Raw genomic sequence first — 11,819 nt, forward strand, 5'->3', positions numbered from 1 at the left:
CCCAGTCCACAGGCGAGCCCCGCCCCACTCTAGGGCCCCCCAGGCCAGTGCCTATGTGGGGCAGTTTCAGTCTCAACTAGGCCAGGGGGCTCCGGGAGGTGCATGGCCTCTGCTGGCCCTGTCTACACCGACCTGACACCCTCTGCACACATACCTGGTTTCACGCCCCCCGAAGAGCCCTCCAAGTAGCCGTTGGCGAGCTCCAGGAGCAGGCTCTCTGCCTGGGGGTTCATCCCATGCCCTTCCCTTCCTTTGAAGAAAACGCAAACATAAGCCTGCACACTGCAGGGCGTGCTCTATGCCCAGGTGCCGGTGTGAGCTCCTGGTTTGTGGAACGGGCACCGACGGTGACAGTCTGTGGCTGCCCGGAGGACCATGGTGCCATCACTGTCCTCACTTAACAGGAGAGCAAACCAGGGCACAAAGAGGGTGATTCACACACCCAGGTCACAGAGCCACCAGTGACAGAGCTGGCACTTGGCACTTGAACTATACGGCCACATGGCTCTGCGCGGTGGAAGGGCTCCCACCGTGGCCGCCCAGCCCCTATCCGAGAGACAGCCCTGTCAGCGCGTGGCCGGGCACATCTGGGACAGGGGCAGGGTCCAGGGAGCAAAGCATCCCAGTTATGAGAAAGACGCTCTGCTCAAGGGCTCCGTCCTGAGGCATGGCATGTCCCCTGAGAATGGGGACACCCAAGTCACAGCCCTCTGGACCAAGGAGGTGCCCCGCCCTAGCCCGGACACTGTGCAGGAGAGAAGGCACCTGAGCAAAGGTGGGCTGGATGGCAGAGTGGTGATGTGGCCAGTGTTGGCACAGCACTGTGGCCTCGGTTTCCACACCTGGAAAGTGGGGTCACCATACAATCCATGGCTCGCAGGGGGTATGTGAGGGTGAGGTAACGAACTCCCGAAGTGCTCCACACAGCAGCCAGTGGTCTCTCAGAGCAACCTGAACACTGCTGGCTAGGACTGTCAAAACTGGTAATCCCCAAATCTAAGATCCCTGGCTCTGCTTCAGTCCTTTTTCTAGAAACTTCTATATCACGTGTAACTACACAGTGACGAAGAGACAAATGAGAAAGGCGAGCTCTCGCATCTTTCGCAGGCGCCATGGAAACCAGCTGCCACACCTGAGCACCCAGTGGCTCCAGGGCATGCCGGGACGGGCCGGCTGCTCACCGTCACCCAGCCACAGTGCCCTCTCTGCAAAGCGATGGGCACTCTACTTACGCCACAGACAAACACAGGTAGGGCACACTACTAAACACTTTACCTTTCTACGATGCTTCCTTAAATCACTAGGCTGACAGAGGCATGCAAAGAAATGAAGAGAAATCAGATTTACTGCACACTCCGGAGTTACATGTTCAAGGACCAGAACAGGCAAATATATTTTAAAAAGAACAACAGAACGGATATAACTGAGATAAGATTTAGAAACAACAGTACTGAAAATAGAACTTTTTTCCACCACAAATTTAAACATAATATGTTACTCAACATTTGCTAGGAAAAGCATAAATTATTTCTCAGGGAGATTAAATTCCACTACAGCATACACAACTTACTAAAACACGGCATCCTGTATAATAAAGAGATCTAACAGTTGTCCATTCTAAACTTTTCTGTAACTGTTTTCCGTGTTGAAACCATGTTACGCATTTACGGCACCAGCCCAGTGGAGTGGACGCGGCCGGCCGGCCGTTCCCTAACACCCAGTATAACCCCAAACAAATCTACTCTGTTTAATGATCTGCTGGACATGAATGCGAAATTCGTACCTAGAATTTGATTTGAAACTTTTCGAAGATCAGCTCGCTGGTTAAAGGGGGTGCCCTGTGCAGACACGTGATGACAGGTGGACCCCCCTCCAGTCGTAGGAGTCCCGTATTTCCGTGTGGAAGGCGGTCCTGGTGCTCAGGAAGCCCATGAGAGTCTAGCCCCAAACACGGGCAGCGGCACCACACAGCCTCCGCTCGCCTGCGCCCAGTGCCTCACCTCTTCACAAGAAACACTTCGTTTACATATTATCATGTGTACCGTGCCCTCATCCACACGGGTTACACAGTGACGCGCTAAGTAAAATTTGTCACCGTCAGGGCAAAAACCCTGCCATCTAATGAGAAATGCAGACAAAGGAGCAATGACACGAGCGAGCCAAGACTGACCACAGACACCGCAGAGCACAGTTTCACGGCCACGGGAGCATGCTGGGGGCAGGGGGGGGGGGTCACGGCAGAGAGCGGAGGGGCGGGATGACACGCCGGCAGGGGTGCAAGGCTGAGGTGTGCACTGATAGTGACCAGCAAACGAAAGGATGAGACAGGAAATCAGAACCAACCACGGAGGCAGACGCAAGGGCAGCCAGCATACAGAACACAACGGGGCGACACACAGCGCACTTTCATAACCACTCTTACAAATTCTCTGAGAGGAAAGAAGCACAAAACCACAAATAAGACCGTCAAAGGGTTTAAAATACTAGCTAATTAGCTGATGAGGTGAATTATAAAAACAGTTATGTCAAAACACCACAAAATGGACTAGTTACCACTTCATGTGCCACAGAAGTGACCCCGAGCTGCTCTAACCACATGCTGGCCTGCAAGGCAGCTAGGAAGCAAGTGGGCGGTGACCGGACAGATTCCGACAGACAGACGTGCAGGAACAGCGCTGGGAACGGGACTTTGTGTGGGAGGCGGGCAATGTGCTCTTGGAGCCCAAGCTACATATACGGCCACCTTCCACAACTTTCTTTAGAGCCGCACACTTGCACCAGGAACCGAAGGTCACTGCGTTCCCATACCCGACGCGCAAGGACGCCCCTGTGCCCCCCAGAAGCCGTCCACGTGTGTGGCTCGCGCTGGCCTCACCCCCGAGCTGGCATCAAGCACGCGGCCGAGTGCATCTTCGAGAGACCCGACTTAAGTGTCATTTCACTTCAGCATTGTGACTGTGCCCTGTGCCTTCCTGCTGGGCATCCCTGACGCACCGACTCCCTCTGTGCGTCTCCTACAAGCTAGGGACACGGTGGGCACTTCACTCTCGTGAAGCTGTTGAGTCCCAGAAAACAAGAATCTGCCCCTTGGAGCCGCTGTGCCCGGCACAGGCCCATGTCCAAAGTTACACACAAATAAAAGCTCTGATGGATTCATGATGACCGCTAACCCGGTCATCCCAGCACCATTAAAGGGTCCCTGTGACACTGCCGAACGCTTAAATGCCGTCTGTGTTACAAATCCTCAACCCTCTGAGCATGACAGCAACTGGATTTCCTTCTGGGTGAAACACGGGACAAAACCACATTCGTAGTGTCTGGGACTTAAGGCGGGTGCTGGGGTGGGGGAGGTGCCGCAGGGAGAAGAGGCAAATACTCACTAGAGTCATGACCCCCAGTCTGTCCACCTCCCTGGCGGGGCTGTGCGGGCCCCTCCGCGGGGTGGAGCGCCCGCTGTGTGGAGGGGAGGGGCCCGCGAGTGTGGACGCGGGGTGCGGGGGGCCGGAGCCCGCCGGCCTAAAACGACCGGGACTGTCTAAACTGCCGCTGCCCACTCGGCTCTCAATCTCCTCCGCCCGCTGCTCCGTGCTCTCCTTCTCTTCTTGTATGAGCCTACAACGAAAGCAAACAGGTCACTCTTCACCTGTGGACGCACCCGCGTGACAAGTCTGTGCTCGCTCCCACGCTGCGCACACGGAGGTCAGTGAACTCCAAGGACAGCTGTGCCAAACCGTGCTTTAAGACCCTTCTACTTTTTCTTATCTTTTCCCTGTGCCCGATTTCAGTGCAACACAAGGTGACTGGCACGGAGCCCCATAAGGGTGCTTCCCCCCCCACGTCTGACCTCGCGCCCTGCTCACTGCCAGCTCTTGGGTACGTGGGGCTGTGACGTGTCCAACTGCTCCCTCCCCAATTCTCAGACACATTTATGGGCCTATTTTTCACCTGGAAATCAGGAACTCTGACATAATCAAAGAACCGATGCATAGAGCGACTGCGTTCCCCAACGCAGAAGTCTCTGGACTTGATGAAGATGTTGAGTTGACATTTTTAAGTGCGCACTCAAAGTATTATTTGTTGGAATTTTCCACCAGCCTCATCTGAATTTCTGGATTCAAGCTAACTTCACTCCGTTAATTTGGAACACAGCGTGAACGCTCTTCACCACTCACGTACGTGCGTCAGGAAACAGTGCTCTCGGTATCTGCCCCTGTGGCTGGTTATCCCAGCGTTAACACGGGGGATCCACGCAGCAACCTTTCCAAGCGAAGTTCTGTTTACAACACCCGAGCACTTATTTTGTTATGGATAACAAGCCGCTGGACAGGCCTGATCATTTCTATCTGTTCAACTTGCATGAAGAAAAATCACTTTTAGCTGGCTACACGCTACCGAAAAGCAAGGCTGACGTGTGGGCCCTCTCTGTCTCCCAGGTTGATGGGGGGGGGGCAAAGGAGGGGGGGAGGCTTCCACAGAGCCCACAGTTCTGCCTGCCTCTCCCACCAGCGTCCCTGTCCTCGCCACCAGCTCGCTGCAGGCAGGAAGGGGCACGTCTGCCCGTGCTAGCTTTCCAAGAACAACATGTGGACAGTGACTACCTGGATCCACCGCAGGGTCACTGGCACGTGTCCGCTCCCCACGTGGCCTCAGGCCTCCCAGACAGAGTGGCTCTCGGGCCCCCCGGGCCCCCTGTCCTGCCTACCCCGTCACCTCCATCTCCATGCGGGCCGGGCTCTGGATTCTCTTCCCTCCACAGGCCTGGAGCTTTGTAAACTCGCTACCATAACTGCTAGGAGGAAAACACCCCAGAGACAGCGACGAGCCTAGAATGACTCAAATACACACCCACTGAGCACCTGCTGCTCTACAACGGACCAATGTCGACACGTTACGTTCAGGGAGCAAAACGCAAGCATGAGTGGGAATGTGCCAACCCAAAACCCTAAGCTCTCCTGTGTGTGACACCAGCTGGCTCCATCCGGGGCTGGGGATGAGCCCGTGGCAGGTGGACTCCGGCTGCCTCGGCAGCTCACCCGCTGTGGGGTGCAGGGTGAGGTGACGCTCGGGCTGGACAGGGGTGGACGGGATGCTCTCTCCCTCACCTTCCGCTTGCTGGTGCGCTGAGCTGACATCTCCCCTATGTCCCCCGTCACCTGCCCCGTCAAACACCCCTGCTCCTCCCTACCCACCAGTGGGTGTGCCGGCCGCTCCACATCTTCCCACCCTCCATGGCGCCCGCCCCACACGCCTTCCCTCTGCACCACGGATCAGGGAGGCGTCCCCGATGCGCCCGTGGCTCTCCACACCCCGGCTGACCCCGGGAGCATGGCAGGCGCTTGCCAGGTGCCCCTGCAACCCTCTCGGGCTGTGCCGTCAGTGCCCTCCGTTCTGCCCCACATCTTACACGAGCTCACCGACACCACCCCTGTGGACACACGCCCTGGTGATCTGAACCCTATAACCTAGAGCAACCGCACAATATGCTTAAAATAGAACTCAAGGGGTTTTATGATCACGGAATGCTCAGAAAGCATTCGGGGGACTCGTTCCTGAGCGACACGATTCCTCAGAGACACCGTCATCCCCGGTGCCGTGCCCGGCCACGCGTACCTGATCTCCTTGTTGATGGCGTCCAGCTGCTCCTGAAGCATCATGGCCAGCGTCTGCGCGTCGGCCTGCCCGCCAGGGGAGAGCAGGGCGGCCGGACTGAAGAGCGCGTCCCCGTCGTCTTCGCCATCAGACACGTCAACGTCACTCTCGAACGCCTGCGCCACGTTTGCCAGCACGCTGGCTTGCTGCGCTCGTTCCCAGTCCTGCTCGTTCAGAGTCTGCACCTGCGCACAGGGGACCCCGTCTCAGCAAGGGTGGGAAGTGACAGCAGCAATCAGAGAAACTTACAAGACATCTCGCAGGAACCGGACAGGTGTTCCAGCAGAAGCCGGAAGAAGCTGGAGACACGGCCGTCTTACAAGCCGCTGATGTGTATGTAGGTGGCAGCATGCAGGGCACCAGTGAGGACGGTGGCCTCCACTGAGACCGCCCCGCAACGCCCACGGCTACCAGGACGTGAGGCGTCCCTGTGACATCACTCCCGTGGTGGGATGGCCAGATCAGAAACAAACCCAAATAAAAGAATACGTGGGTGCCAGTCAGTCACCCCCGGGGGCAGCTACAAAGCCATTAGCTTCTGCTGTCCTGTCAGCTTGCTACTGTTCCAGGCAGGGGTGTGCAGCCACTGGAGCGTCCCCGCCCGCCCTTCCCGAGGCAGGTGTGACCGAGCAGGAGGAGCGCAGAGGACGCAGGAGCACCCTGCTCCTCTCGGGGCCGCCCTCCCGTGGCAGAGGTGCCCCCACAGCTGGGCCCAGACCCCCTGGCCCGAGGGGGTAGGGCGCACGTGAGCACAGTGCATGCAGACAGGGCGTGTGTGCGAGCGGCAGCACTCCTGCCCCCTGCCCGCCCCCCCAGCTCCCGGGACACCCCACCTGTGGGCGCAAACCCTCGCCTTGCTCAGGGACATCATCCGCCCTCTCTCTGGATGATCAACTTTCAACGCTTTCCCTTCTCCCTCCAAAATGACAAGACAGAAACCACAGAACCTCTGGCCCTGCCTCTTCCCGCTACCACTGCATCTCTGCTCCCAGGCAGAGTTCAAGTTCTCCAGAAAGCTGGCCTTATTTTGTCTACACAGACTCTGGAACTCGGGCGAGAGGCTCCAGCACAGCTGCTCCTGGACTAGGCCACCAGGGTCCTCGCCCCCGACCTTCCCCGAGCACGTTCTCACTGGGCCCCGCCCCCGGGGCCGCTAGTTCCGCCTCCGCGTCCCGCAGCCACACTGGAAGGGCCGAGCCTCAAGGTGCCTCCCTGGCCCCAATCCTTCTCTCTAGTCAAGGCCTCCTAAGGCCTGGGCTGGAGCTCACCTGACGTGTCCCCTTGGCCCCACCCCTCGGCCCCCCGCCTGTCACCCTCTCTCATGCTCTATGTCCCATCCGTCTGCACCTCTTGCTGGCAGGACCTTGTGATCTATCTGCACGACTACTTCCCTCCTTCCGGTCGTTGCTCAAACGTCACCCTCCTGGTGATACCCCCCTGGCCACCGCCTCCTCCCACAACTGGGCACCCCCAATTTCCTCTCCCTGCTTATTACAACCTGACACAGTCTGTGCTGGTTTCAAACCATGGCTACGAGCCCTTCGCTGCTCCCATCGACCCTGAGCAGGCTGGCTCCGCGGCTCTCACGAGCAGAATGCGGCAGAAGTGAAGGCGTGCAGCTCGCAGGACGAGCGCAGCCGAGGCTCTGGGGCCTCCATCCTGCCTCTCCCCACCCCAGCTCCGGGGAAGCCGCTGCCGCTCCATGAGGACAGCCAAGCCCGTGGAGGGCCATGTGGCGAGGGCCTGAGGTCTCCCCCCCGCACCAGGCAGGGGAGCCCGCAGCGCACCCTCCAGCCCTGCCCCAGCAGGTAAGACATAACCTCACAGACCCTGAGCCAAGACCCCCCGAAGTTCCTAGAAATGGTGAACTGCCACATGCTCGTTCTAAGCCACTACCCCGTGCAGTGATCTGTCAGGAATCTGTCAGGCAGCAACAGGTGACCCACACGCACAGCGCCTGCTGCTTTCCATTCACCGCTGGTCTCTCCTCACTACACTGGGCAGCGCAGGCCCCTCATCCGGTTCTTTATTTTACTTTCTAAAATTTTCTTATTTTAAGGGGGGGAGAGGCAGAGAGAGAGAATCCCAGGCAGGCTCCACACGTGGTCAGCACAGAGCCCGATGCGGGGCTGCGGGACTCGATCTCAAAAACTGAGCGTTCTCAAAAATTGAGCAATCGTGACCTGAGCCGAAATCAGGAGTCGGATGCTTGACCGATGGGGCCCCCGGGGGCCCCTCATCTGGTTTTTTCAGTCATGCTGCAGCCCTAGGTCTAGGATGGTGTCTGGCCCAAGCCTGTTCAATGACCATCGCTGCTCAGAATATGCACCAGTATGTAAAGATATACTGAGCAAAACAAAAGTATGGAAGTACTTAAACTTCCAAATATGTTCTTTTACTTAAGAACGAATACACGCATTCATTTACTTCATTAACGTTTCAAAACCGTACTAATCAGCATCATGCTGTGCTCAGCAGGAGGTCCTATCTTATTATTCAACGTTTCTACTCTTTAAAGAGAAACAAAAAGAGCCTTAAAAAGTAAATTCTTAGCCAGCAAAAAGAGAATGGGGGAAGGGAAAGAGAAAGCAGCCTCTCTGCAGTTTAGCTCCAGAGCAGCCTCATGGCCAGAGGAAAAGGCAGGTGACGCTGGAGTGGGCTGGGGGGGGGGGGCCCCCACGNGGGGGGGGGTCCCCACAAGGGCCCATGGGGGACAGGGATCCTTGCCTTGGAAGGCTCGTCTCGCAGGGCGGCCGCACGGCCTTTCTGGGGGCGCCGCAACACCGCGCTGCTGCTGTAGGTGTCCGTGGGGCCGTCCGCCAGGGGGAACCTGAAGTCGGGGACACTGCCCAGGTGCGGTCGGCTGGAAGAGGGGAAAGGCTGTTATCAGAAGAGACGTGAACTGTGTCAGCCGGCCCAGAGCCCCTCAACTTGGAAAACGAGTTCATGGAAAAAGGCCTCCAAGGACTGGCGGGGCCTGCTGACACAGGGTCTCCTGGCCCAGCAGGGGGCGGCCCCGCAGCCAGGACTTGGAGCAGGGCGTGTGCTCCGCCTCAGGACCTGCCCCCAGGCCAGTCTGCCACCTCCTGCTGGACTGGACTGACAGGAAGTGCACCTATATGACACTCCAGCCAAGACCCTCAGTGGAAGGCCAGGTGACCCCAGGTGTCCCTCCACCTGCCACCAGGGGGCGCCTCAGGCCCCGGTGGCAGGAGCCCCGGGAACCCCAGCTCACAGCTTCCGCGGACAGGAGCTGGCAGCTCACCTCGTGTTTCCAGGTCAAAAGCGTCTCTGGCCTGTGTGCACTTAGACTGACACACCACTGACAACCTTGGCCAGAGAAGTCTCTGGAAGAGGTGACGGAGCCCTGAGCCCCTAGGATGGAGAGCTGAAGTGGGCTGTCGGCTGCTCCCCTCGGCAAGGGCTCTGAGCAGGAAGCGGGCAGCAGGGGTGAAGGAGTGCCCGCAAGCCCACGTGCCCGGCTTCAGCCATGGGCTCACCCGCCACACCTCAACCCTACACGGGAGTCCCGTGGCTCCCTGCTCTCTGGGGAGAGCGGCTGCCTTTGTTTTCAGAAATCCTCAAGGTCTCGGGAGACAGAAACTGCTCATCTGATGCACGCCCGCCAGAGGGGCCTGCGCGGCCCGCAGACGGAGGCAGCACGACAGGCCGTCCCGCGCTGCGCCGCACTCCCGTCTATGTTCTTTGGGAAGCACCATCTCAGAGTTCTGCTCGTTTGTAAGACGTCCAAGTCCGGACAGCCCGCCGGCCACACTCCACACCGTCTTCCCCTCCTCCGGCCCCCACTCCTGGCAGAACCGCTCCCCTGCGCTCAGTGGTGTAGCTTCACCGCCGTGGGGCCGATCAATGGTCTGGGATGGTCCGTGGCTCCTCTGAGGTTCACGAGTGTCCCCCTAACTCTGCCACCCTGTCCCGGGTCCGCCGGCCCCCCACCCCGCATCCAGTCCTATCCCAAAGCTCCCTCCTATCTGCCCTGCCTGCATGTGGGAGTCAGTCCGTCACCTCTCTTTCCCTCTGCAACCCGGACCACCTCTCCTTGCTCAAGGAGGGCACACACGCAGACCCACTGTGAGGCCGTGCCGGCCCTCCACCTTCTCAGTCCCGTCCCCACGGCCCGCCCCTGCTCACGGCGACACAGACCCAGCAGCCTCTCCTGTACCACCACACGGGAAAGCCCTCCGTGACACGGCCTCCAACAGACACCTCTCCCCGCCGGCCGCCTGCCCACTGTCTTTGGACCGCGAGGCCCCCCTTGACCACGGCCGCCCCCTCTGCGGCACGGGAGCACATGGCCCCTCTACCCTTCACGTTGGCCAGCACCCCTCAAGTGGGTGGCAGGCGTGAACTTCTCTGTCATCACAACTGCCCCACGGTGCCACCCTCCAGGTGCCCACACGGCTCCGCCCCTGCAGAACTCCAGCTTCCGTGGCAGTGGCTTGCACCATGTCCACGTGCTCCGCTGTGCGCTCACTCGGCCTCCTCACACGTACACGTCCCCGAGCCCTTGAGCAGTGACACTCAGGACACTGGCCTCTGCGGCTCCGTGCCCTGGTCCTCCCATGCACGTCCCTCTCCAGACACACGCTCGCTCCCCCTCCGGGGGCCCCACGGACAGGGAGGGCCTCTCCTCTTTCCTACAAGCAGGCTCGAGGCGGCAGCCACAGGGTACCCTCGACCTTCCCGGGAGCCCGCGCCTGCAGCTGCACAGACCCCTGTGTGGCCCGAGCGGCCCACCTCCCGCACACCAGGGAGGCCGTCAGCGACTCGAGCTGTAGCGGGACTCTCACGTGGGGACTATTTCCTACAAAGAAGCAAAGAAACCTCTCAGTATCTTGGTGACAACTACTGTCAGCAGAACGTAGCTCGCAAGCAGCTGACTCACTCCCACACGGACGACTCACAGCTGTCCCAATGCTTAAAGTGACTACGTGTCATCCTCTTCCAGGGTCTTTTAAAAAATATAGAAAACTGCAAGCACTGTGCTAACCCGTGAATATCAAGGTGTCCCTCACCATTGTGGCCGTGCAGCCACTCCACGGTGACCCCACCGGCCCTGTGGAAAGGACCACGGCTCCTGGGCACGCTGGGTCCCTCTGATCCCCACACCTGTAGCGCCACCCTCAGGAGGGCCGCAAACTGACCCACCACAACGCCGACCAATGGCTCCCTACCTCCCACGCCCCCTCCCGTGGCTGCGAGCTCCGCTGGGCCTCTGGGCCTGCTGGGTGTCCGAGCCCGACCTCCAGAATGATGTTTCACTTCTCCCTCTCACCAGCTACTAAGCTACCGGAGCCCTGAGCAGCACTCAGTCACACTGCCCACGTGGCCAGGGGCTCGCTCTCGAAGATGCACGGCAGGTGCTGACGCACAGGTCTGCGAGCTGGTTCATGTCAGAGCCACGGCGAACGGAAGTGCCCCCCCGGCATCGGCTATCCACCCACGGTGCCAGTGTGTAACCGCGAGCTGCTCAAAGTGGCACAGCCCCCAGCCGCATCTGGAACAGATCTGCGAACTGGGAAATGTCATACCCACGGTGAAGGGTGGCGCCTCTCAGTCTCGTCTGCTCTAATTCAGCCCTCAGCGCTTCCACGTTCAGTAGGAGCCGGTCCTGCAAAGCAGCAGACAACAACGACACGTGCTGCAGGCAAGTTCACGATTGTTTGCATCAACAGACCCTTAAACGTGGAGCACAAACGTGGTTGCCAGAGGGGAGGAGGGGGCGGTGGACGAGAGGGAGGACGGAGATGAGGGCAGAAGCATCTGGGTGGAAGATGAGGCAGTCACGGGGATGAGGCGCGAGCACAGGGAACACGGCCTGTGACATGGTACGGCCTCTGCGCGGTGATGCGCGGTGACCACGGTTACGGTGACGAGCACAGAGCAACATGAGGAGCTGCTGAAACAATACGCTGTGCCCTTGAAAGTGATACACCACATGGGTTAACGATAATTCAATTAAAAAAGAATGAAAAAGCTACTTGCAGCAAGTGTGCTCACGTGTTGACCAAAAACACCACAACGGGTCAAGGCCGCAGTCACCAGCCCCAAACCCTGGATCCCAAGACCGCGTCCCCAAGAGCCCTCCAGTGACCCCCGGGTCACGCTAGCTTCCTAGACCCCAGCGGCAGTCAGGTCTCTGTCATGGCAGG

At 59.1% G+C, this 11,819-nt stretch overlaps 1 protein-coding gene across 5 annotated transcripts in view; it reads right to left on the bottom strand.

Annotated features, from left to right (window-relative positions):
- Positions 1-11,819, bottom strand: part of PPFIA1 (PPFI scaffold protein A1) — an 87,108-nt gene that overhangs the window by 29,164 nt on the left and 46,125 nt on the right. For all 5 annotated transcript variants that reach the window (XM_077766515.1, XM_077766514.1, XM_077766513.1 and 2 more), the window contains exons 12-15: positions 11,199-11,278; positions 8,377-8,512; positions 5,611-5,834; positions 3,381-3,612 (exon numbers count right to left, since the gene is read on the bottom strand). In XM_077766515.1, coding sequence (XP_077622641.1) covers positions 3,381-3,612; positions 5,611-5,834; positions 8,377-8,512; positions 11,199-11,278 — 672 coding nt within the window. The remainder of the gene's footprint in view (positions 1-3,380; positions 3,613-5,610; positions 5,835-8,376; positions 8,513-11,198; positions 11,279-11,819) is intronic.

Source organism: Crocuta crocuta, unplaced genomic scaffold, assembly GCF_008692635.1.
Source record: "Crocuta crocuta isolate KB4526 unplaced genomic scaffold, BGI_CrCroc_1.0 scaffold636, whole genome shotgun sequence".
In the NCBI taxonomy this organism is placed as follows: Eukaryota; Metazoa; Chordata; class Mammalia; order Carnivora; family Hyaenidae; genus Crocuta; species Crocuta crocuta.